Genomic DNA, 22,116 nt, shown 5'->3' with positions numbered 1-22,116 from the left:
GAGCCCGGGCTGTGTGTGTGTGTGTGTGTGTGTGTGTGTGTGTGTGTGTGTGTGTGTGTGTGTGTGTGTGTGTGTGTGTGTGTGTGTGTGTGTGTGTGTGTGTGTGTGTGTGTGTGTGTGTGTGTGTGTGTGTGTGTGTGTGTGTGTGTGTGTTGTGGTTGCCCTGGAAACCCCTGCAGCTATTGCTGCCCGTTAAGGGTCCTTATAATTGGGTCCTCCTTTCATATTATCGGCCGTGGTTCCTCCACACCGTGACCTCCCAGGCTCCTGTACATCTCGCCGTGCAGGTGTCAGCCTACCTGATGGGTTCAAAGCCTTTGGAGCTCACAGCCGGGCCGGGCTGGAGGTGGAGGACAAAGAAACGGGCGAGATGTGTTTGAACCTCAAAGTCATGAAGTGTTTCCTCCTCCTGGAGCAGAAACAGCTTTGGTACTTGAGCACAAAGAAGTGGTTTTATTTGTACGACGCCTGTTTCCCTCGTCTCGGCGGCGTGTGGACGCGCAGGTCGAGGGTTATTCATGATGAAGGGACGCTGAAAACACGGCGAGCGCCCTGCTGAGCTGTACTCTGCTCTCTGTCCCTCAGGCGCTGCAGTCCGAGCTCCAGCACGGTCACGGCTTCCTGAAATCCCTGAGGGAGCGGGCGGAGCAGGCGGCGGGCTTCCTGAACGAGGCCGGGGCAGAGAGTCTGGGCGGGGAGGTGGAGTCTCGTCTCAGCCAGCTGGAGGAGCTGGCAGGAGGGCTGCGGCAGGAGCACAGCTTCCTGCAGCGGGCGCTACTGCTCGCCAAGGAGTTCCAGGAGCGCTACAAGGCCCAGGCCCAGTGGCTGGTGGAGACCAGGGCTCTGCTCGGCGCCCCGGTGGAGCCCAAAGCCGAACTGTACCAACGCAGAGCTCTGCTCGCCAAGTACAAGGTACGGCATGATGTGCTCGTTCAGACCGGTTAATCTTTCACTGTGTGAGATCAAAGATGCAGAAACAGGAGGAAGAGAAAGAAACCTGTCGTCTCTGTGTTTGCAGGCTCTGCTGCAGATGGTCCAGTCCCATGACGGGTCCATCAGGTCCGTGGTGGAGAAAGGAGACGCCCTGCTGTCCTCCGTCCACTATCCCTCCATCAGAGACAAAGTGACCAGGCTGAAGAGAGACTACACTGAGCTCTGTAACACGGCCATGGTGAGAAACCAGCCGTCCATCCTCTTTCCATCGTTTGATCGACTGCAGCAGCAGCAGAGACGGGATGTGACGCCTGTGACGACTGACTCTTTTTTTGTGTGTGTGTGTGTGTGTGTGTGTGTGTGTGTGTGTGTGTGTGTGTCTCAGGCCCACGTGGAGAACCTGGAGGGGCAGGTGAAGGAACAGGAAGCGTACCACAACGAGCTGCAGGAAGTGGAGCGCTGGCTGCTGCAGATGTCCAGCAGGATGGTGACTCCTGAGCCGGCCGTGGGCGGCAGTTTGGAGGCCGCGACTCAACATCTGGCTCGGCACAAGGTCAACAAACATTACTGCGTTATTTCTGCCGTTGTCGGCCTTTAACTTGAGAAAGAAATGAATCAGGAAGTGATCGATCAAGCCTGTGTTTCAGGCCCTGTGTTCAGTTTAAGAGTGATGTTGAAAAAGTCTGTCTTTGTTACATTTACCTGTTCATGATCACTGATAAAAAGTAAAATTATCAGCGCCAAATTATTATTTTTTGATTGCCATTTATCAGGATTCAAGATGAAACTCTCATGAAATTCATTTTTCTCTTTCCCTCAAATCAAAGCCTTTTTTTATTTTTTATTTTTTTTTACTTTTTTGTAGTTTTTTTTTACAGTTTTTGAAAACGAGGCTCAGACAAACATAAAAATGCAGCTCTATACGTTAACAACAGGCTCAGTGGGTTTTGTTGGTGTTTTTCACACCCTCAGAGGAAAGGATCAGAGCACAGGGTTAGTTTCCTTCATGTTGTATTTAATTATGGCTGTACAGGGAACAATTACTGAGTTTATTATAATGTGGACCTAGATAGTGGGTCATTTTACACATATACAAGTTTCCATTTTCCCACCTTTACAGTGTAGAGTTGCAGATAGTTGGAAAATGCTCACTGAATTCAGCAAAGTCCCCAAAAATTTCCATGGGAATTTTTACCTCATGAATATTGGAAGTTTTCTGGATTTTTTTGCCGTCTGCTTGAATGTTTTTTTCTAAAAATTCCCAGAAAAATGTTGTAAATTTTCAGGTTTTTTTTTTTCTATTTTTAATTATTTTTATTTACATGATTTAAAATACTGCATTAGACATGTTCCCATACATGTCTGCTAATAACAAACCAAATAAATGTTCAGTATTTATACATATATCTATGGCCAGGTAAACACAGTTTATATAAATTCATAAACATTCTCATTATTTCTTGTTTATGTTTCAAAAAAATGTATTTTTCAACTGAGGGAGGTTTTCTGTCCCCAGGGTAAGGCCAGGCAAGTTTATTCATACAGCACATTTCAGCATGACATTTCAAAGAGCTTTACAGACAGAACAAGTTAAAAGAAAACGTCCAAGTTAAAACTGATTTTTAAAACAGATTTTAAGAGAAGATTGGCGGTGCAGAGTTAAAGAGAAAATATTAAAATAAATTGTTAAAATGGTCTAATAAAAGGCAGCTTTAAAAAGGTGGGTCTTCAACCTGATATTTTCTGGCAGCTTGTTCCAGATATTTGGAGCATAGAAGCTGAATGCTGCCTCTCCATGTTTGGTTCTGAGGATAGATTTCCAAGAAGAAAAATGTTTTATTACAAAAAAAAATTATTGTTTTTGTCAGAGTTTGGGTTGAAGAAGCTATGAAAAAAATAACTGTGTCTCAATGATCTTATTTATATATTTTTTCTGTATGTTGAAAATTCAAACTTGCAAAAATGTCACTGTTTTGCACTATTCCCCGACCCAGGTATATTAATATCCCCTCTATACTAAAGCAATTAAAGTGCTAAATTCATTTAAATCTTCACTTTACATTTCCCCATAACAACTGAAAATGTCATTTTTCAAATTACAAAGTTTATATTTCTTCAATTTGTTCAATTTGCAATTAATCTATAGTTAAATATTGTTTTTCCTTATACTTCCATTATAACATCCCACTCAACATTTTACAGACGAATCAAGTTTTCTCAAAAAATGTCTGACATTGTTGCTAATTAGATGCTCCAGAAGCCTGATTTTTTCATGTCCATATATGTGAGTGATTTAATCTTTTATTCACTCTAATGTGACAGTATGTTCATCAGGTGTCATTACCAAACAAGCTACTGTTCAAATATTTTAACTAATTAGAAGGAAATTTCACTTTATTTACATGTATTTTGTGTACAGTGTGTGCTAGCTTAGCTGTTAGCTTAGCAAGTCTAAAACCGAACCTAATATCATCTTTGAGACACAGTTACTTTTTTTTAAAACTTCTTCAACCTAACCCTTATTAATTATTTTTTCTTTCTTACTTTTTTTTTGTGAAAAAAAAAATAGAAATAAAAGAGGAAATAAATTTATTTTTTATTTTTTTAGTTTAATAATAATTTATTTTTTGAAAAAAAAAATAAACAAATTTATTTTTTGAAAAAAAAGACATTAATTTATTCTTTGAAAAAAAAATTAAATACATTTATTTTAAAAAAATAAAATAAAATAAAATACATTAAAAAAAAAAAAAATTTGGAAATCTAAACTGGAGACATAAAAACTCCCCTTATCAAAGAATCACCCAGACACATTTTCTTCATCCCTTATGGTTCATCTGTGAAGAAGTCAGGATGTCAAAGTGATTCATCTTATAGCTTTTTCATGTTTTGTGTTTTTTGCCACAATTCTGATCCATTTGTCCTTCATCAGGGTTCCTCGGTTGGACACCTCCTCATTAATCTTTTTCTACTGGCAGCAGACGTTAATCTAATCAGATATTTATCAGAAACATTATTTGTGTTGGGTATATTGTTAAGATATATTTTGCAGAAATCCTGCTAAATGTTAAAACCCAGACTCGGATTAACTGATTGGTTGTTTATGTCCAGTAAGATTGGATAAAGGAGCAGTCCCAAAAAATATGGAATTAATACGTCGGGGGGATTTCTACCTTTGCTGTCCCAATCATGGCTCACTCCCCTGAGATTTTTTTATTTTTGGAGTGATAAAAAAACGCAGTTTTATAAATTGACCTTCAAACCTCGTCTCATGTGATCCTTCCTGCTCTCTGTCCTCCTCAGGCCATCATGGAGGAGATCGCCGGCTTCGAGGACCGTCTGGTGGGTCTGAAGGAGCGAGGAGCCCACTTGGTCCAGGGCTGCAGCGACCGCGTGCAGAGCAGGCTGAGACAGCAGGTCCAGGCCCACCAGCAAGGCACCAGAGACAGCTACTCGGCCATCTGCAGCACGGCGCAGAGGGTGAGGAGGAGGAGGAGGAGGAGGAGGAGGAGGAGGAGGGATGGGAATCATTTCACATGTTTGTGTGTCGGGTGCATGTACAGCCATAAATTTGACCACACACACACTCACACACACTCACACACTCATCATATTAGAGCTGGTAATATTCCAGCAGCTGAAGCGTCCTCTTAATCCCGACCCATCCTGACACTTAAACCCGCCTCTCAGCGCCGCTTTCAGCACCGCCGTCGAGGGCACGACCAATTAAGGCTGCCGAAGTGTTGGACCGCTCCGCCGCCATCACACTCAGGCCAAAACCACCAACTCAATCTCCTCGTATTAATCTCCACGTATCCCTCGTCAACTCCACTTTTTCATGCTCGGGCCAAAAACCGGTCACACGCCACTTTTCAGCGGCTCTGGCAGGCGCTCTAATCCAGCCCCGCTCTGTCACTTTGGCAACCTCCACCCTGTCATCATAGCTCACCTCCCAAGACACCACCTCCACCAGCGCCGGCACATCCAATCTGGCTCGGTGTGATCCAGCCACACGTTGACGCCACGCTGCTGGCTCGCCGCTGACTGCGCCTCCAGTGTTGGCGCGGCTGCCAACCGCGTCCCAGCACAACACAGCTCTAATATCCTGCCTGCCACTTGCCGCCATGCCAACCTGCCAGCCTCTGCCAAATGCACCGGGCGGCTCGCCAGGACACGGCCCCTTTCTTTCTCACTTTGGGGCGTTCATATTAACACCGTCAATCAGACCTCGGTGGTTTCCCTCCCCCGGAGGCCGCGGACGCCTCCACATTCAACACCTGTCGAACGCAGCGCCGCAGCCTGTTTGTTTCCCTTTATCACCAAATCTCTCAGAGTTTCCTCCTGCTTTGAAGCTTCACACTGATCGTCTTCACATCATCTCCTCTTCCTGTTTGATTTGTGAAGTTTCAGGCTCGTGTTTTGCTTTTACAAACGCCAGCTCACACGTGTGTAATCCCCTAAACCCCTGAAGTTTATCCGTCTGCGTCTAACAGGTTTATCAGAGTCTGGACCATGAGCTGCAGAGACATGTGAGCCTCCAGGACACCCTGCAGCAGTGCCAGACCTGGTTGACCTCCGTCTCAGAGGAGCCAGAGCCTCCTGCACATCCTCCTCTCAGCCTGGAGGAGGCGCTCCAACAGGTCAGCAATCCTCCTTTTGATTAATAGATGTCAGAGTTTCTTCTTTGATTGATTTCTTGGCTCTGTTTTACAGTTAGTATTAAAGAAATTAATCAAACTGTTGCAGATGTCTGAGTTAAACGTCTTTTTGTCTGTTGTGATGTTTGATCTTTGTTGTTGAAGAAAGGATCTTTCAGTCAAAGGGAGCCGGTCAGAAAATGTCTGATAAAAGTGGTTTTTTTAAAGCCTTTTAAAACTAAAACAACCTCATAATAATGTTGAAAACATGTCCCAAACCAAAAATTAATCATTCATAAAGTCTGTATTCACCAAAAATTAATCTACAAACTCAACATTAAGAGATACACACATATGGTTTTCATTTGTTTTGGGGTTTTTTTAGGAAGGAAAAATTAGATTTTGTTGGTTTAAGTTTAAATAAAAAGAAGTTCAGTTGATTAAGCTCATTTCAGTTCAGTTCAGAGAAAAAGAAGGAAAGAGGCAGTTTTGTTTAAATCCAAAAGCTAAAAGAAAAACTATATACTCACTGTGGAAGACCTGGGGGGTATTCCACGAAGCTGGCTTAGCTCAAAGCCTGGCTTATTTGGGTTAGCCGCGCTAATTTTAGCGAGAGTTGGGTTCCACAAACGAGGCTTAAGGCTAGCGTGGTTTGGTAAGCATGGTAAATTAGCCAGTGCGACTAGCCTGGTCCTGGTCAGGCTAAACGTCAGGCTTACCTTAGCTGCGTCTCAGAGAAGGTCAGACCGGCTTCTGAAAGACACCTTGTGAACTGCAGGTGTCACATTAAATGAATCTATACCTGTAATATTTGATGTTCTTGTTCAGAAACATAAACTGAGACCTTTTGTTAACTTTTCTGACACCTGCTTAAAAGCCAAAAAGTCAGAAGGATCGTGAGGCTCCGCTTTCACGGTTCGTATTCATACTGAAAATCAAGATCAAGCGAGCTTTTGTCCTTCAGCTCCACGGGAGGTTTCCGTCCTCCCTGAGCTCGCCTTAGGACACCTGCGTGATCCTTTGACAGGTGAACCACCCCAGTTATACTAGACTGGAATAACCGTGAGTCAAGACAGATACTGCAGGAAAGTCAGTAGCCACGGTTACATGAGGAGTTTTTCCTCTTCCTGAATGACTTTTCCTAAAACACTAGTAAACATGTAAAGGAATATTCCAACCTCTGGTCTACATGTGCCGCTATAATCAAACAGAAGAGCCAATTGGGCATGAGCAGAAAAACGTAAACATCAGGAGATTTATCAAAGCTGGAGGACGACAGTTTGTTTATCACGGTGTTTCAATACTCCGTATTGTGAGTTTGTCGTCCGTCCAGTCTTGAAATTATGTTCATTTCTTTCAAAGTTTGGATCAAAAGCAAACTTTCCTCCAGTGCTGACGGCTCGCCGCCATTTTTAAAGTTGAGGAACGTCTCTAGTTGCGTCTTATGTCATATCTGAGCATGCTCTGAAAGAACGCACCCTGACAACTTCCTGTTTGAGTGGATACATGATACCTCAATCTGTGAGTTAAAGGAATATTCCTCCCTGTGAAACTGATTAAACGTCCATTCAGATTGGCACTTTTCTTTTACACAAAGGTTTAATTCTTTCCGTTTGAGAAAATAAACCGAATGCAAGTGGAATATTTGGGTCCATGTAAACGTGGCTAATGGCTGAGTTTTACTTTCTGCGCGGGTTCGATCCCACCAGTGGTGACTATTTGAAAATATCTGATTTTCTTTCTTCTGTACAGTCAACATACAAACATTTCGTCTGCCAATTTAAAGAAAGATGCAACCAAACCGATTGGGAACAAGATAATGACCCAAAACACACTGCAAAAACAACAAAGGAGTTCATCCGGGGCAAGACTGGCCAAGTCAGTCTCCAGACCTAAACCCTATAGAGCCTGCATTTTACCTGCTGAGGAGGAGACTGAAGGGTGCAACCCCCCAAAACAAACAGCAACTGAAAGAGACTGCAGTGAAAGCCTGGAAAAGCATCACATCTCTGATCTCCGGTCTCATATTTGTCTTTTGGTGTCAAACCCAAATGTTTCCAGTCTGCAGCAAAAACAAAGGAGCTTGCCTCACTGTTCCAGTACTTTTGGAGGACACTGTAAATGTTTGACATAAGACCTTTGTGATTCATGGAGGCGTCTAAAATAGAGTCAGTCACTGAGTTAAAAGGACTTTCAGGGAAAAAGGAAGTTTGAATTTTTTACTTAGTTCACTGAAGCTAGCAATGACGTCGTTAGAGAAGAGGACCTGTAGTCTGAGAAACAACCTTCCCTTTCTCAACCCGGAGTCTGCAGAGTGTTAACAGATGTTAAAGCTTCTTCTTAAATTATTTCCTTTACTGTTAAATTAAAGGACATGTGAGCAGATGTTGAGTGTTTTCATGTCTGTGCCGTCGTTCAGCTCTTTAATGGACGTTTTGGTTAATTTCATGTTTTTGGACGTTGGCCGTGGCGTCTGCTAACGCTAAATGATTTTTGCGTCTTCTCCCTGAGAGGACATTTACTCGGCCAATAACGTTTCTTTTCCTTGGCAGGTGAAGCAGGAGCGGGCTCTCCAGGAACAGGCCAGCACTTACCTCCAGCTGGTGTGCTCCACGTGTGACCTGTCCGAGACCCGGGTCAGGGAGACCGCCGCAGCGATCCAGCAGGTCAAACTACAGGTCGGTGATTTTCAACATGCCTAAACCCAGAGAGTTCAGCCTGAGTGCTTCTTTCTTCATGGATGGGTTTGGTTTATTATCCAGACCGAGGAGCGTATGCTGCTCTGCGAGGAGGTGGCCGACAGCTGGAGGGACGTGGAGGAGCAGAAGGCGGACCTGGAGGTCCAGCTGAGAGAGACCGAGCAGCAGCTCCAGACCCTCATCAGGAGACCCGCAGAGCTGGAGCCCAAGATCGCACAGAACCAGCTGGACAAGGCGCAGGTCAGTGAGGGCGACGAAGCGTCTCAGACCTCAGAGGAGCTGAAGCTCAGGGTCATTTATCCTCCGTCTCTCCTGCAGGAGTTCCTTCAGCAGATCAAGGAGAGGCAGTCCGAGGTCTCCCGTCTGAGCGAGGCCGTCGGCCGGCTGACAGACGGACAGGTCTCCCCGGCCCTGGAGGAGACCAGGAGGCTGCGGAGGAGCTGGATGGACCTGGGCCAGCGGGCCGAGGAGCTGGAGGCCCAGCGTGGGGAGGACATGCAGAGGAGCGGGGAGTACCAAGAGATCGTCGTCAGCGTGGAGGAGCTTTTCCACCAAGTATCCAGGGAGTGGGATTACCTGGCCAGGTACCAACACCTCAGACGCTTATCTGACGATTTATCTTTAAAATGTAGAAAATATTATTCACACTTTCTCTCTGTTTACCTCCTGTTTCTCCTGTTTACCTCCTGTTTCTCCTGTTTCTCCTGCGTAGAGCCGACACAGAGAGCACGAGTGAACACCTGGAGGCGCTCAGGAAGCTTTCCTGTGACCTAGAAGAGCAAAGGGCGACTCTGGAGGATCTCAGAGACCAGAAACACGCCATCCTACCCCGGTTGAGCCTGCTGGACAAGGAGCTGGTCAAACAGCAGGTGGAGAGACGTTCATTAATCCTTCAGCTGCTTTAAAATCTGTCATTTTAAATGTATCGTCAGGTTTTCTAACGTGCCCATCTTTCTGCCAGGTGGGTCATCTGGAGCAGCGCTGGTCCCAGCTTGAATCCCTGATCCAGCAGAAGATCCAGGACTCCGCACAGACTCTGGAGGACCTTTCCCGGGTTGAGAGCCAGCTGAGGGACGCCCGGGAGTGGATGGAGGAGCAGCGACCCGCTCTCACCTCGGCTTTAAAAACCAGCCCTCCTCCTGACCTGGCTCAGAGCTTCCTCTTCGATCACCTGAGCGTGTGCGTTGAGCTGGAGGCGCGTCAGCAGCTGCTGGGTCAGGCGGTGAGCGAGGCCCAGGTCGTGGCTAACAGGCTGGGGCTGAGCGAGAAGAGACGCCTGCAGGAGCTGGTTGAGCAGGCCCAGACCGAGGTGGAGGCTCTGGGAGCTCGGGTGGCGCAGAGGAGGAAGTACCTCAGTAAGGTAAGCAGCTGGCTCTGAGAGAAAGTCATGTGAAATACTGAATCAGCAGGTTTTCAAAGTGTGAGTCAGTATGGAGTCAGCAGGGCCTCCTTTTTTTATTAAAACTAACTCTAATTATGATCCACTGTCAGGGTTTATCCCCTTATAATGTGTGTGTTACACATTCCATTTTCCCGCCTTTAGTGAGTCACATGACCAGCTGCACGGAACTCTCAATCATTGTGACATCATCACCAACTGCTGCCCTCTCAGGAGAGAAACTGACTCAAGTTCTACAAACATCTCCTCATAGATGCCACAATTTTGACCAAATCTCTCTGAAAATCAGATATTTTTGTAGTAAATTTTGTCAGGAATCCATCCATGACATTTTTAAAGCTGTACCACTTTTACTTTTTTGTGCAGAGGCCTAACTGTGGCAGCTTGTGTGGAGCTGGATCCTCCTCTTCCATTCATTCTAACAGGGAGAGCTTAAAGAGCTTTTTTGGGGTTCACTGACTTTGAGGGCTCGTCATTTAAAAACTTTTTAAGAAACAACTAATTCATACATAAATGTTGTAAAGCAGGGTCCACTCTGTCATCTGAGAGAATTTCAAGCCGATACCATTTATAGTCTAGTAGAAGATAACTTTTGTTTAAGGCCTAAAAATTTGGCCAAATTTTAACTTCACTGGCAAATTGCCGGCTTCCTGTTTGAGATAGGTCAGGGGTGTCAGCATATAGCCTGTGTGTCATTTTGTCATCTCGCTGAGAGATTCATACTGCCATTGAGAACCGTTTTAGTGAGCCTAGGTGGCACTAGAGAGCACATTTTGGTATGTTGCGGGTTGAATCTTTGACCAAATCTGAGGTGTGTGCCAATTTTGGTGAGTTTTTGAGCATGTTTAGGAGGTTAAAAACTCAGAGAGGACACCGTCTGGCCTGCTAGAAGTTGTCTCCCACATTTTAAAAAATGGGTAAGAATCAGATAAATCCCCTGGAGCTCTTTGGCGCCCCCCAGGGGAGGCACACCTCACACTTTGGAAACCACTGATGTAAAGGATCAGATTCTCTCCTGATCTGTTGAACTCATGCGTTGTTTGTCTTCGTTGCCAGGCTTTCACAGAGAGGACTCAGTTCCTCCAGGGCCTGGGCAGAGCTCTCTCTTGGGTCCAGCAGCAGGAGAGGAAGGCCCTGATCGATGACCACATAGCCCTCCTCCCTGAGGACCTGGCCAAACAGGTTTCTGCCTGTCGGAGCGTCCAGAGCGGCTTACGAGCGTACCAGAGAGAGCTGGCGTCTCTGTGGGTGCAGGGCCGCGAGCTGGAGAGAGACGCCACGGACAAAGAGAGGGCGGAAACCTTATCCAGACTTGAAAAGCTCCAAGCAGCTTTTGAAGCCGCCCTCCAGAGAACCACCCAGCGCCTCACAGATCTAGAGAAAGCTTTGACCTCCAGGAAGTACTTCCAGGTCGACCTGAATAAGACCTGCCACTGGTTGAGGCGAGCGGACGCCGTCACCTTCCCCGAATTTAACCTGGGCAGCTCAGACAGCTCAGAGTTACAGACACAGCTGGCGTACTTCCAGACCGTCCTGGATCAAGCCTCAGAGTACGAAAACCTTCTCCTCATCGTCCAGAGGATCGGCCAGGAGATCCTCCCCACCCTGAACGAGATCGACCACTGCTACCTGGACGAGCGGCTCAACGCGCTGCCTCAGCAGTACAACGCCATCCTCGCCCTCGCCAAAGAGAAAAAAGACCGCGTCCAACAAACAATCCTGGAGCAAAAAGAGTTCAGCACTTTCTTCGAGATCACTCGAAACGCACTGGAGGAGCTTCAGGAGCAGTTTGACAATCTGGAGAAACAGACCATCAGCGGGAGGGAGGAGGAGTTCGTCGGGTTAATTAACGAGCACAGAAACATTAACGAGAGCTTGTTCCACGTCAGCCCTGCTGTGACCGAGCTGCACGGGAAAAACCAAGGCTTCCTCAGCCGGGGTCAGCGATGCCGAGCTGAGGAGACGCAGCAGCTGGTGAGTCAGTTTCACACGCTGAAAACGAGGAACGACGAGAAGATCAGAAACTTAAACGAGTGCTTGAAAACTCTGGTGGAGCACAGCAGGGTGTCCGCCAAGCTGGACTCAGAGTTCAGGTCTGTGAAGGAGAAGCTGCTCAGACTCAAATCAGAGTCAGAGATGGGCGCCGTGGATAAAACCGCTCATCTTTACTCGCTGCTCGAGAGTCTGGACAACGTGAACTCTCAGGTTGAAGAATGTATGAAACAAACGAAAGACCTCGGTCTGAAGTTTGACCCCGCTGCCTTTCAGGAAACAGCGCTGCAGCTCGAATCGCTGCAGTCTCTGAGGACAGAAGTCACGTGTTTGGTGGAAGAAAGTGAAACTAAAGTCGAGACGATCGAGGATTGCATGAGAGAGATGTGTAAGATGTTGGAGTGGTTCAGGACTATCAAGGAGAAACTGGAGGAGCCTTTGACCTTCTCAGAGATCAAAGCTGAGAGGGTGAAGGAGGAGCAGTGCAAGCTGAGGATCATGGGAGAGGAAGTGAGGAGCAGGCTGAGGATAGGAGATGTCTTAGGAAGCAGAGAGAAGCAGAGGTATCAGGGTAAGAAAGAAGCTGTACCTGCTCAGGTAGAGAAGAGGATACAGGAAGTGGCAAAGCTGGGAGCTGAAGTTCACCAAGGAATCAATGAGAGACAGGTGAGTGTTCAGATCACAGCGAGAGGTGTGTTTTCTACATTGATTAAAGGTAGAGTCAGGAGTTTACGTTACCTGGTCGTAAACACAGATTCAAACTGAGTCCTCCTCCTCGGATCAGTGCCACACTGCAAAAAACTGAAACCTTATCAAGAGATTTTGTCTTATTTTATGTAAAAATTGTCTTATTTTTCTTGATATGAGCCACATTCAACTGGTCAGACCTGAAAATGTCTTCAAGGTGCTGTAACAAGAAAAAAAATCTGCCACTGAAACAAGAAAAATTTGCAAGAAAATTTGCTTGACACTAGAATACTGTTTTAATACAAGTAACTTTTCTTGTTTTTTTACTGAAAATAAGACAAAAACACTTGATAAGATTTCACTTTTTTGCACTTGTAGCATTGTGTTTCTATGTGGGAGAGACTAGAGGGCCATGCACCTGACTTAACACGTTAGAACAAGCAAACCACAGGTATTTTACACATATCTGGAAAGTTAGCAGAAAGCTAAGTCTTGTTGCTCTTTGTCTGGTGCTGCTCTCCAAATTCTTGAAAGCAGGTTTGTTTTTCTTCCTCCGTGCTACGTCCACTATCGTAGCTGCTCTGATTAGCTTCTTCCACTCACTAACCAACACGCAAAATCACTTGCCAACTGGGCACGCTGTGATTGGCTGATGTAACCACACTTACTCTCCGTCCAGAAATGTCCTGAAACAACCAAAACATCAACATCCAGGCAGAGGAGGGGGTTGAGGCTGACACAGACACTGACACATGTATTGAGGATTAAGGAGATTATTCCTGTAAAAGTTGGCTTTTTATTTCTTAGGTAAATCCTGCAGACTCTACCTTTAGATAAATCCCAGAATGACTGAAGTTTTTTCTGCTTTAACCAATCAGGAGTCTGATCCATCATTCATGGCGAGTGAATTTCACTTTCCTCCCTTTGTCCCCCTGCAGTATAAATATTAAACGGGCAAGAGAAGCTGAAAAATTTAAAGCACAGTCACAAAGTCCCAGAGTGTCCCAGAGTTTGAATAAGAGCTTTTGTTTTCTGTCATTTTTTTACTCAGTTTCATGTTTTTAAGAGCGATATCTGAAAGATTTAGTTGTGTTTTATAAAAACCTATGAAGGGAAATGGCACAGAAGAGCCTTTTTGACCTTTGACCTTTCAGAGAGAGCTGAGTGAAAAATCAGTCTCAAGATTTTCAACATGCAGAAGCTTGTTTTGTACATGATAAAGGTCTGTGAGGTCTTGAAGCGGGTATTGCTAATGAGAACATGCTCGCTGTGATGATTACGGCGTGGTTTTCCGTCTTAATCTCCTCAGACTGTTTCATGCTGAAGCTTTCAGAAGCTGAAGCCAATTAAATCACCTTCTTCATGTCCTAGCTGGCCGTGGATCAAGCCCTCTCCTTGGTCCAGAGGCACCACTTATCTCTGCAGCGCGCGCAGACGTGGCTGGACTCCGCTGCGGCTGTGCTCCACAGAGCCAGCTCAGGGGTGGAGCTCCAGAGCCAGACCGCTCACATCCAAGACCTGGACCAGGTTTCAGCCCAGGGAAAGGACTCCACAGCTGCTTTGGAGGAGCTCAGGACATTGGATCCTCTGCTGGAGGAATTTATGCAAACGAGATCGATGAGGGAGCGTCGAGAGGAAGTGGAGGCGATGAGCCTGAGACAGACGGAAGTTCAACAACACCTGGAAGCTCATGGGAAGGTGCTCCAGAGGTGTGTGTCAGGGTCAGGTTACATGTGTTCACACCACAGACATACTCCAGAAACAAATCACCCCTTTAATAAATAAATATTTGTTTCATCTCCTCAGCTGTGAGGCTCAGTGGACGTCTTTCCAACAGGAGAAGGAGACACTGGTCGAACAGATGAATGAAGAAGAGGGAAAAATGTCCACGTTTACCACAGCTAAAGCCGCCAGCGTGCAGCAGGCAGAGGAGAAATGTCAAAGATACAAGGTGTGAAGCTGTTTAACACTCGCGCAGACTGAGAAACTGCTGTGATCAGATATTTATAGAAATGCTCGTAAATCCCAACATTTGTTCTCGCCATGGCAGCAGCTGCACATTAATATTTAATCAGAGGAGTGTTGATGCATTGTTCCTTGTTTATTTGTGTGGTTGTTTTCTGGAGGACAGTTTAATATTCCCATGGTGTAAATGATTCAGGACTCTGCTCCTCTGGAAAATGAACGTTGTCTCCTTTCTGCCGTAGTCTCTGGTGGCTCACGTCGACCTGCTGGAGCTGCCGCTGAACGCTCTGAAGGAGAGCGCAGCAGAGTTAGAGGAAGTCGTCTCTGAGTCCAGCAAAGCCGTACTGAACCGCTCGGTGTCGTCTCTTTGGCATCGGTGGTGCAGGCTCCGCGGCGTGGCACGGGCCCAGGAGAGGGCGCTGGAGGACACCTTGAGGGAGTGGAGGAGCTTCACGGAGAAGGTGAGAAACCTCGGTGTAAACATAAATACCATCACCACCCGTTTAGAATAGAAAACACTTTATTTATCCTTAAGGGGGAAATCCAGGAGGAGTCACAGCAGCAATCAAGAAAACCAAAGTAAGAAAGTGTATAGAAAGTGTAAAAAGCTCCATAAGAAAATCGATGCTGACAGCTTGTCCATCATTGTCCAGTCAGCCAGCCTCCACCTCCACAGGGTCCAGGACTGAGCTTCTTCAGCAGTCTGTTCAGTCTCTGTCTCCTGGATCCTGTCTGCTCACAGCAGGTGGAGCTCTTCACATGTGGCCTTGGTGTCTGCTGTTAGCTCTGTTAGCATGTCTGTGAATAGCATGATGCTACTCTGCCCTCTGGTATTCCCTCTGTTGCTGGGTTAGCACAGCTAGCTCGTCCATCTTATTGGAGATAGATCTTACGTTCCCAATAACGATGGATGGAAGGACAGGTCCATGTCGTCACTTCTTAGCTCACACCTGAGAACCAGCACGTCGTCCTCACCTCCTTCTCCTCACCTTGTGGGAAACATCCGGCCTTACACCAGTTAGCGTTGACATGCTACAGGCTGCTAACAGCTGATTTCACATGTAAACAATGCAGCCATGGTTACATGTAGGATCTCCAGACAAACACAGGAGAAAAAGTAGTAAAAATATCACTGAAGACACAAAAAGTTTGGTGTCCATGACCAACAAATGAGCCGTTCAAAGTAATGATCCACTCCAAATACAAAGATGACGAAAAAGAGACGAAAAAATTACAAGAAATAGACAAGAAAGAGTAGAGGGAGAAATTATTATTACTATTATTATTATTATCATTATAGTTTTATAATGAAGAGGATAAGGGCCCTTAAGAAAAAAAATTACGTACATTTTTTTAAATTACATTTTTTTTTTTTTTTTTTAGGAAAAGTCAGATGACGTTTGAATGTTTTTTTTAATTTTTTTTGTTTTTTTTATGTATTATATATTTGTTGATATATATGTATATATATAAATTAAATAACTTATATATATATATATATATATATATATATATATATATATATATATATATATATATATATATATATATATATATATATATATATTATATTAAAATCCCATCATCATTGTATCATACTACCATCACCCGTTTTCAGAGCCATGTTTTTCATATCTCCAGTGTGTAGTGTAAAACGACCTAGCAGCATGCTAACATGCTAACATCCCACAGAAGCTCCATCCTCCCACAAACTCTTGAGTCTAAAAACTGTTTTGGCTCCTGCAGATTCAGATTCAGGTCAAGCAGCGAACAGCTGAGCACCAGTCCATGATGTAACTTCAGGCCCTGGGCCAGTTGTTGTTTCTCTGCCAAACACTGAGTCATGAAACGTTTACTCTCCTTATCAACCTCTTTCATGCATGAAGCCTCCAAGAATTCCCACAATCCCCCTCTCCTTAATAGGAAACTAGGTCAAACTGTTAGAAACGGTCACTTCCGTGTATGTGGCTTGTTTCCTGTCGTCCACTTTTCTGAGGCCTCTTTGTTCTCAGGGACGTGACGTCAGTCTCTGCTCAGGCCTCTATAGACCACGGTTTGTCACAGTGAATACAAAGGACAGCTTTTATCTCCTGCTTTTACATATCAACAGATACTTTTTTCTACACTCTTTATTTAACTTTTGGCTTTTAAACAACAAACGTTTTCCCATTTGTTACGATGAATATGTGCATCTAGGCACTGGCAAATCATGGCAACAACAATAATAATAAAGTAGGTCACAGTGAGGACAACGAATACAAAAATATATATTATTCTAGAGTTTTCACATAAAACATGAAATGATGGGCAGAATGCTTTTTGACAAACGCTGACTCAGCTTTTCCTGGAGTCGTCTGAACCTCTATCTCTGTCCACAAACCTCCTCAGATGGCGAAGGTCCGCTCCGTGTCCCGAGACCTCCACGGCCGCGTTCCCGACAGCACGGTGGAGAAAGCGGCGAACAGAGCGGCGCTTCAGAGCCTGCAGGAGTACCACGACTCCTTCCTGCAGGAGGTGGAGAGGGAGCAGTCCATCCTGGCTCTGCTGGGGCAGCACACCCGCAGCCTCAGAGGAGAGGAGGAGGAGGAGGAGGAGGAGGAGAAAAAGACTGAAAATGGACACGAGGAGACGCCCTGCCTGCAGGAGATCAGGAGCATGCAGGAGCAGTACGAGAGGTGAGGGACTGAGGATGAAACACGTAAAAACGAAAATGAAAAGCTCGTTTATTTTTGCTTTAATGCACAAAATCATTTAGCGAGGACAGGAACTGATCAATATTGAACATATTGGTTATTAAAATACTGTTTATGACATGTTCTATGGCAAGGGTCTTCAACCTGTGGCTCTGGAGCCCCATGCGGCCCTTTATCTCCTTTGCAGTGGCTCCTTGTAGTTTTAAAAAATATGATTGAAAATAAAGAATTTTTCTATTTTTCTTACAGAGAATATTGATGGATAAGACACTGACCCTAGATAAATCATGTGTTTACATTATGTTAAACTGAATATAAAATAAAGCTCCGAATTTTTTTTAATTTTTTGCCAAATTATTTTTAATTCAATTATTTTAATTTTTTTAAAATTAATAGATTACCAAACAATTTTTTATTACAAATACCAAGATTTTGCAAATTTAAAAAAATTAAAAATTCTGAAGATTTTTGCATATGATTTAAATTCTATTTAAATGTAAAATTTTGGATTTTTTTTTAATTTAGCAAACTTTTGAACTAACTTTTTTTTGCAAATTTTGACATTTTTGCAAATTTTTGAAATTTCAAAATTCTTTGGAAATTTTGGGAAATTTCTTTTTAATCAAGCAATTTTTTTTTAAATAACTTTCTATTTCAAATTTTGAATTTAGGCAAACTTTTTGAAATTTCAAAATTTTTGATTTTCTGCAAATTTTTGCACATGATTTATACTCTATTTTAATATACTTTTTTTGAATTAAGCAAATTTTTGCAAGTTTTGACATTTTTGCAAATTCTTTAAATTTCAAAATTCTTTGAAAAGTTTTTGATTTTTTTTTAATTAAGCAAATTTTTTAAAAGACCTTTCTATTTATAATTTTGAAATTTGGGCAATTTTTTTTTATTTAAAAATTTTTGAATTTCTGCTTCTTTTTGCATATCATTTAAATACCATTTTATGTAAAGTTTTGTATTTTTTTTATCAAGCAAATTTTTGAAATACATTGTTTGGGCAAATTTTGAATTTTTATGCAAATTTTCTTAAATTTAAAATTTTTTGAATTTCTGCACATTTTTAAACAAAAACCTTTTTTCTTTAAATAACTACTCTCTAGATTTTTACTACATTGTGAATTTTATAAACTTTTTGTCTTTATGGTAAAGATTAAGTAGATATCGTGGCTCCTGAATGATTTTAATCCAGGTGACTCCTATAGAAGTAAAAGTTGCAGACCCTGATCTCTGGACTCTGTTTGTCTAGCCTGGTGCTGCGGGTGCGGTCCAGCAGGGTTCAGGTGCACCAGGAGCTGAGGGAGAGGGAGGAGGTGGAGAAGGAGCTGGGCCTGGTCAAAGGCTGGATCCAGGACACCCGGGGTCTGCTGCTGAGTCCCACGGCGGACCTGGACTCTCTGCTGCACGAGCTGGAGGTCGGTCTCTGTGTGTCTGTGCTCATCAGCTCAGGTTCCTGTGTTCGCAGTGCATCACGTGATGTTTGTGTTACAGACGGCGCATGGTGAGGTCATCAGCCGGCGCCAGAGTGTGGAGCGTATGACGGAGCTGCAGCAGTCCAAGTACCAGGACCTCCAGGCTGGCCTGCCCTCTGAGCTCAGCATGCAGCTGGCCGAGGTGGCTCTGGCTCTGGGCTCGGCCGAGGACCAGGTGACCCCTGTTGGCTGCTTTTCTGTGTGTGTGTGTGTGTGTGTGTGTGTGTGTGTGTGTGTGTGTGTGTGTGTGTGTGTGTGTGTGTGTGTGTGTTTGAAGCGTTTGCCTGTTGTTGTTTCCTAACGAGTGCTTGTGGCGCTGCTCCAGGTCCAGGCGAGGGAGCGGGAGGTGCAGCAGACCAGAGACGTGAAGGAGGACTTCAGCTTCAGGCTCCAGGACATCGAGGCCAAGCTGAAGACCATCGCTCTGAAACTGGAAGACAAGGCTGCCGACCTGGAGGAGGCCAAAGAGGAGACCAAAGTAATCAAGCAGACAGATTGACTAATTAGCGAGTAATTAACCCGTCAGATCGGCGGCTCCTCCTGCAGGTGTGGAGGTTAATGGAGTGGGAGGAGCTGGACCGGCCTGAACTGAACTGGGCCTTTAACAGTGACCCACTTCAGAGACAGAGAGGGTCCAGCAGGGACTCTGAGCCCCTTCCCTCCTGCTCTGCGTCTCCTTTTCCAAACTTAGCCTTTCTTTTCTTTTCTTTCTCTGCTCGTCTGAAGGCCCACGGAGCCTGAGGCGTTAGTTAAAGGAGCAGTTTGTCATTTTCTGAGCTCCTGAGCTCGTCTCAGCCTCACTAATTAATCACAGCTCGCTCTGAAAACCACAACTTCAGCATTCAGCAGTTTTAGCATCTACTTCGCAACATTTTAAGGCATCAGTTTTTTTTATTATCTTTGGATATTATAAGGCTGGCTGTTTGCTGTTTGCAAGTGTTTATGCTAAGCTATGCTGTTGCTAGATGGAATTTTCATTCATTATTCAAACCCCAAACCCTAATAATGTTTAGAGGCTGTATAAAATGTTAATAAAAACAGAAAACAATGATTAGCAAATCCTCTTCAACCTAATTAAATCCACCACAAAGACAAAATGTTTAATTCTCAAACTTATTAACTTTACTGCGTTGGTGCAAATATTTGCTCATTTGGAAACGTTTACCACCGTGTTACACCACCTTTCTCAACACTGATTGTTGAAGCTTTGAAGGTGGATTTCTGTCCTGTTCTTGCTCGATGTACGTCTTCAGTTGTTCACCCTCCGGGGTCTCCATTATCGAATTTTGTGCTTCATAATGCACTATTCATTTTCAATGGGCGACAGGTCTGAACTGCAAACCATGGGCACTAACACCCCCCCATACCATCACAGATGCTAGCTGATGAATTTTGCTGGAGATACTCTGGATGGTCTTTTTCCTCTTTAGCCAGGAGGACACGACGTCCATGATTTCCAAAAAAAGTCTGAAATAGCGATAGACTGATATGGATGATATGGATTTTTTGGGGCCATTACCAATACTGGTTACTAGTTCGCAAGGAGGCCAATAACCGATATTTGAAGCTGTTATTCATTTGCAGTCAAGGTAAAAATGTTGGCGTAAAAAAAATTGAATAATACAAACTCCAACACTTAACTGCACTTAATACCTTCAAGAATATATTTATTAATCAGCTCCCAGGCTTAGCAGCATGTTTTATAAAGTTAAATAAAAACTTAAAAAAAAAATGAACAGCCAAAGTTTTCTACAGTGAATAAAGTTTTTGAAAATTTCTATGTAACTGTAATAAAACTGGACTGAATTGAGTTTGTGCTGCTTTTACAGACATTAATGCAGTTGAATTAATTTTCTGTTTGGTTTTACATGACTGATTTTAAATGACCATCTAGGGCTTCCATAGAGTAGACAGAGAGAAACTCAGTGCAGAGAAGCATCAGAGTCAAAACAACAGTTGTGAATTGGTTTCATATCGACTCTTGGATTAAAAAAAAAGGCCGAAGCTGATATGCCCCAAAATGCCAAATATCGACCCCGATAATCGGCCCGGCCGATAATCAGTCTATCCCCAGTCTGAAATGTGAACTCATCAGACCACAGCTCACTTTTCCACTTTGCGTCAGTCCATTTTAAGTCAGCTCAGGCCCAGAGAAGGCGGCGGCGTTTTTGGATTTTGTTGATGTACAACTTTCGCTTTGCAGGGTAGAGTTTCATCTTGCACTTGCAGATGTAGCGACGAACTGTGTTCACTGACTGGTTTTTGTGAGGTTTTCCTGAGCAGCGCTGAGGGATTGAAGGTCACGGGCATTCAGTGTTGTTTTGTGGCCTTGCTGCTTACGTGTAGAAAATTCCCCAGATTCTCTGAATGTTCAGATTAGATTAACGACTGTAGATGATCAGGGTTCCTACGGATCCTTGAAAAGTCTTAAAAGGCATTGAATTCATAATTCTAAAAATAAGGCCTGAATTGGCATTAAAAAGTCTTAAATCCAAATTTCAAAAGTCTTAAAAATTTGTACACATTGGTAAGATTTATGTTAGTTTGAAGTAAAAAAAAAATTAAGTAACATTTGTCTATTTTTCTAAATAATTTCCTGATTTACTCCCGTGACAACATTGTGTAATCACAATAGCGGAACTAACAAAATGGTGATGTGTTTGCACCAGGAACTTTTAAAACATACACATGTCTTTGTTCTACATAGGGTGCCTGGAGAGTGAAAGAAATGAGGAAAAATTGGCAAAAAAATCCAAAAGTGGCTTAGGAAAATTGATTATGGCAGCAAAATTGAGAATTAAATTTGAAATTAAATAAAAAAAAGGATGTAAAAATTCCAAAAATGGTTGTGACAGTGGATGGGGGCAAAATAGGCATAAAGTTGTAAAAATTTGGTTAATAAAAGGTAAAAAGTGATGTTTATGTAAAATTAACATTAGGTTAAAATTGCCTCTAACCCAGGTAATTCATGTGGTGTTTTTGTTTGTTAGTTTTGTTTGTTTCAATTGTGGTTCGTTGTTGACTTGTTTTTAAACTTGATTTCAAACATCATTAAAAAGTCTTAAAAAGTCTTAAATTGAACTTGCCCTGAGCTGAAGGAACCCTGGATGATGGATTCCCTAAATAACTTGCAACTGAACGTTGAGAAACATCATCCCTGAGCTGTGGGATTTTTTTTCATGCAGTTGAAAATGAGCAAATATTTGCACCAAAACAATAAAGTTTATCAGTTTGAGCATTAAATGTTTTGTCTTTGTGGGGGATTTAATTGAATAGAGGTTGAAGAGGATTTGCAAATCTGTTGTTAATTACATTTGCCACAGCGTCCCAGCGTCATTGGGGTTTGGGTTTCATGGTTTTTACCTGAACTGACTGAAATCTCTCCGTCTCTGTGTCTCCGTGCAGGTTTTGTGTGAGGAGTGTGAAAGCTGCGGCCGCTCTCTGGTGGAGCTGGGCGCGGCGGTGCAGGAGTTCGGGGAGCACAACCCGCTGCTCTGTAAGCAGCTGGGCGACGCCGTGGCCAAGCTGACGGAGGTGCAGCGGCAGACGGCGCAGCAGGTTCAGGACAGAGCTAACAGACTGAAGAAGGTGAGGGACAGATTCCCGATGCTGGTGCAGATTTTTAGG

General features: G+C 43.9%; 1 protein-coding gene across 2 annotated transcripts in view; it reads left to right on the top strand.

The window, feature by feature from the left end:
- syne1a (spectrin repeat containing, nuclear envelope 1a) overlaps positions 1-22,116 on the top strand; it is a 220,262-nt gene that overhangs the window by 133,180 nt on the left and 64,966 nt on the right. For both annotated transcript variants that reach the window (XM_074685622.1, XM_074685621.1), the window contains exons 68-86: positions 586-912; positions 1,019-1,171; positions 1,319-1,486; positions 4,237-4,413; positions 5,427-5,573; positions 8,123-8,248; positions 8,333-8,509; positions 8,588-8,853; positions 8,982-9,138; positions 9,231-9,629; positions 10,725-12,326; positions 13,719-14,056; positions 14,154-14,298; positions 14,555-14,773; positions 16,701-16,987; positions 18,267-18,432; positions 18,509-18,664; positions 18,815-18,967; positions 21,895-22,077. In XM_074685622.1, the coding sequence (XP_074541723.1) occupies positions 586-912; positions 1,019-1,171; positions 1,319-1,486; positions 4,237-4,413; positions 5,427-5,573; positions 8,123-8,248; positions 8,333-8,509; positions 8,588-8,853; positions 8,982-9,138; positions 9,231-9,629; positions 10,725-12,326; positions 13,719-14,056; positions 14,154-14,298; positions 14,555-14,773; positions 16,701-16,987; positions 18,267-18,432; positions 18,509-18,664; positions 18,815-18,967; positions 21,895-22,077 (5,346 nt within the window). The remainder of the gene's footprint in view (positions 1-585; positions 913-1,018; positions 1,172-1,318; positions 1,487-4,236; positions 4,414-5,426; positions 5,574-8,122; positions 8,249-8,332; positions 8,510-8,587; positions 8,854-8,981; positions 9,139-9,230; positions 9,630-10,724; positions 12,327-13,718; positions 14,057-14,153; positions 14,299-14,554; positions 14,774-16,700; positions 16,988-18,266; positions 18,433-18,508; positions 18,665-18,814; positions 18,968-21,894; positions 22,078-22,116) is intronic.

Source organism: Halichoeres trimaculatus, unplaced genomic scaffold (genome assembly GCF_033239565.1).
Source record: "Halichoeres trimaculatus isolate MK-OKI-2021-1 unplaced genomic scaffold, fHalTri1.1 fHalTri1_scaffold_13, whole genome shotgun sequence".
NCBI lineage: Eukaryota > Metazoa > Chordata > Actinopteri > Labriformes > Labridae > Halichoeres > Halichoeres trimaculatus.
The sequence above is the reverse complement of the archived record's forward strand: the minus strand, read 5'-3'. Positions and strand labels throughout refer to the sequence as shown.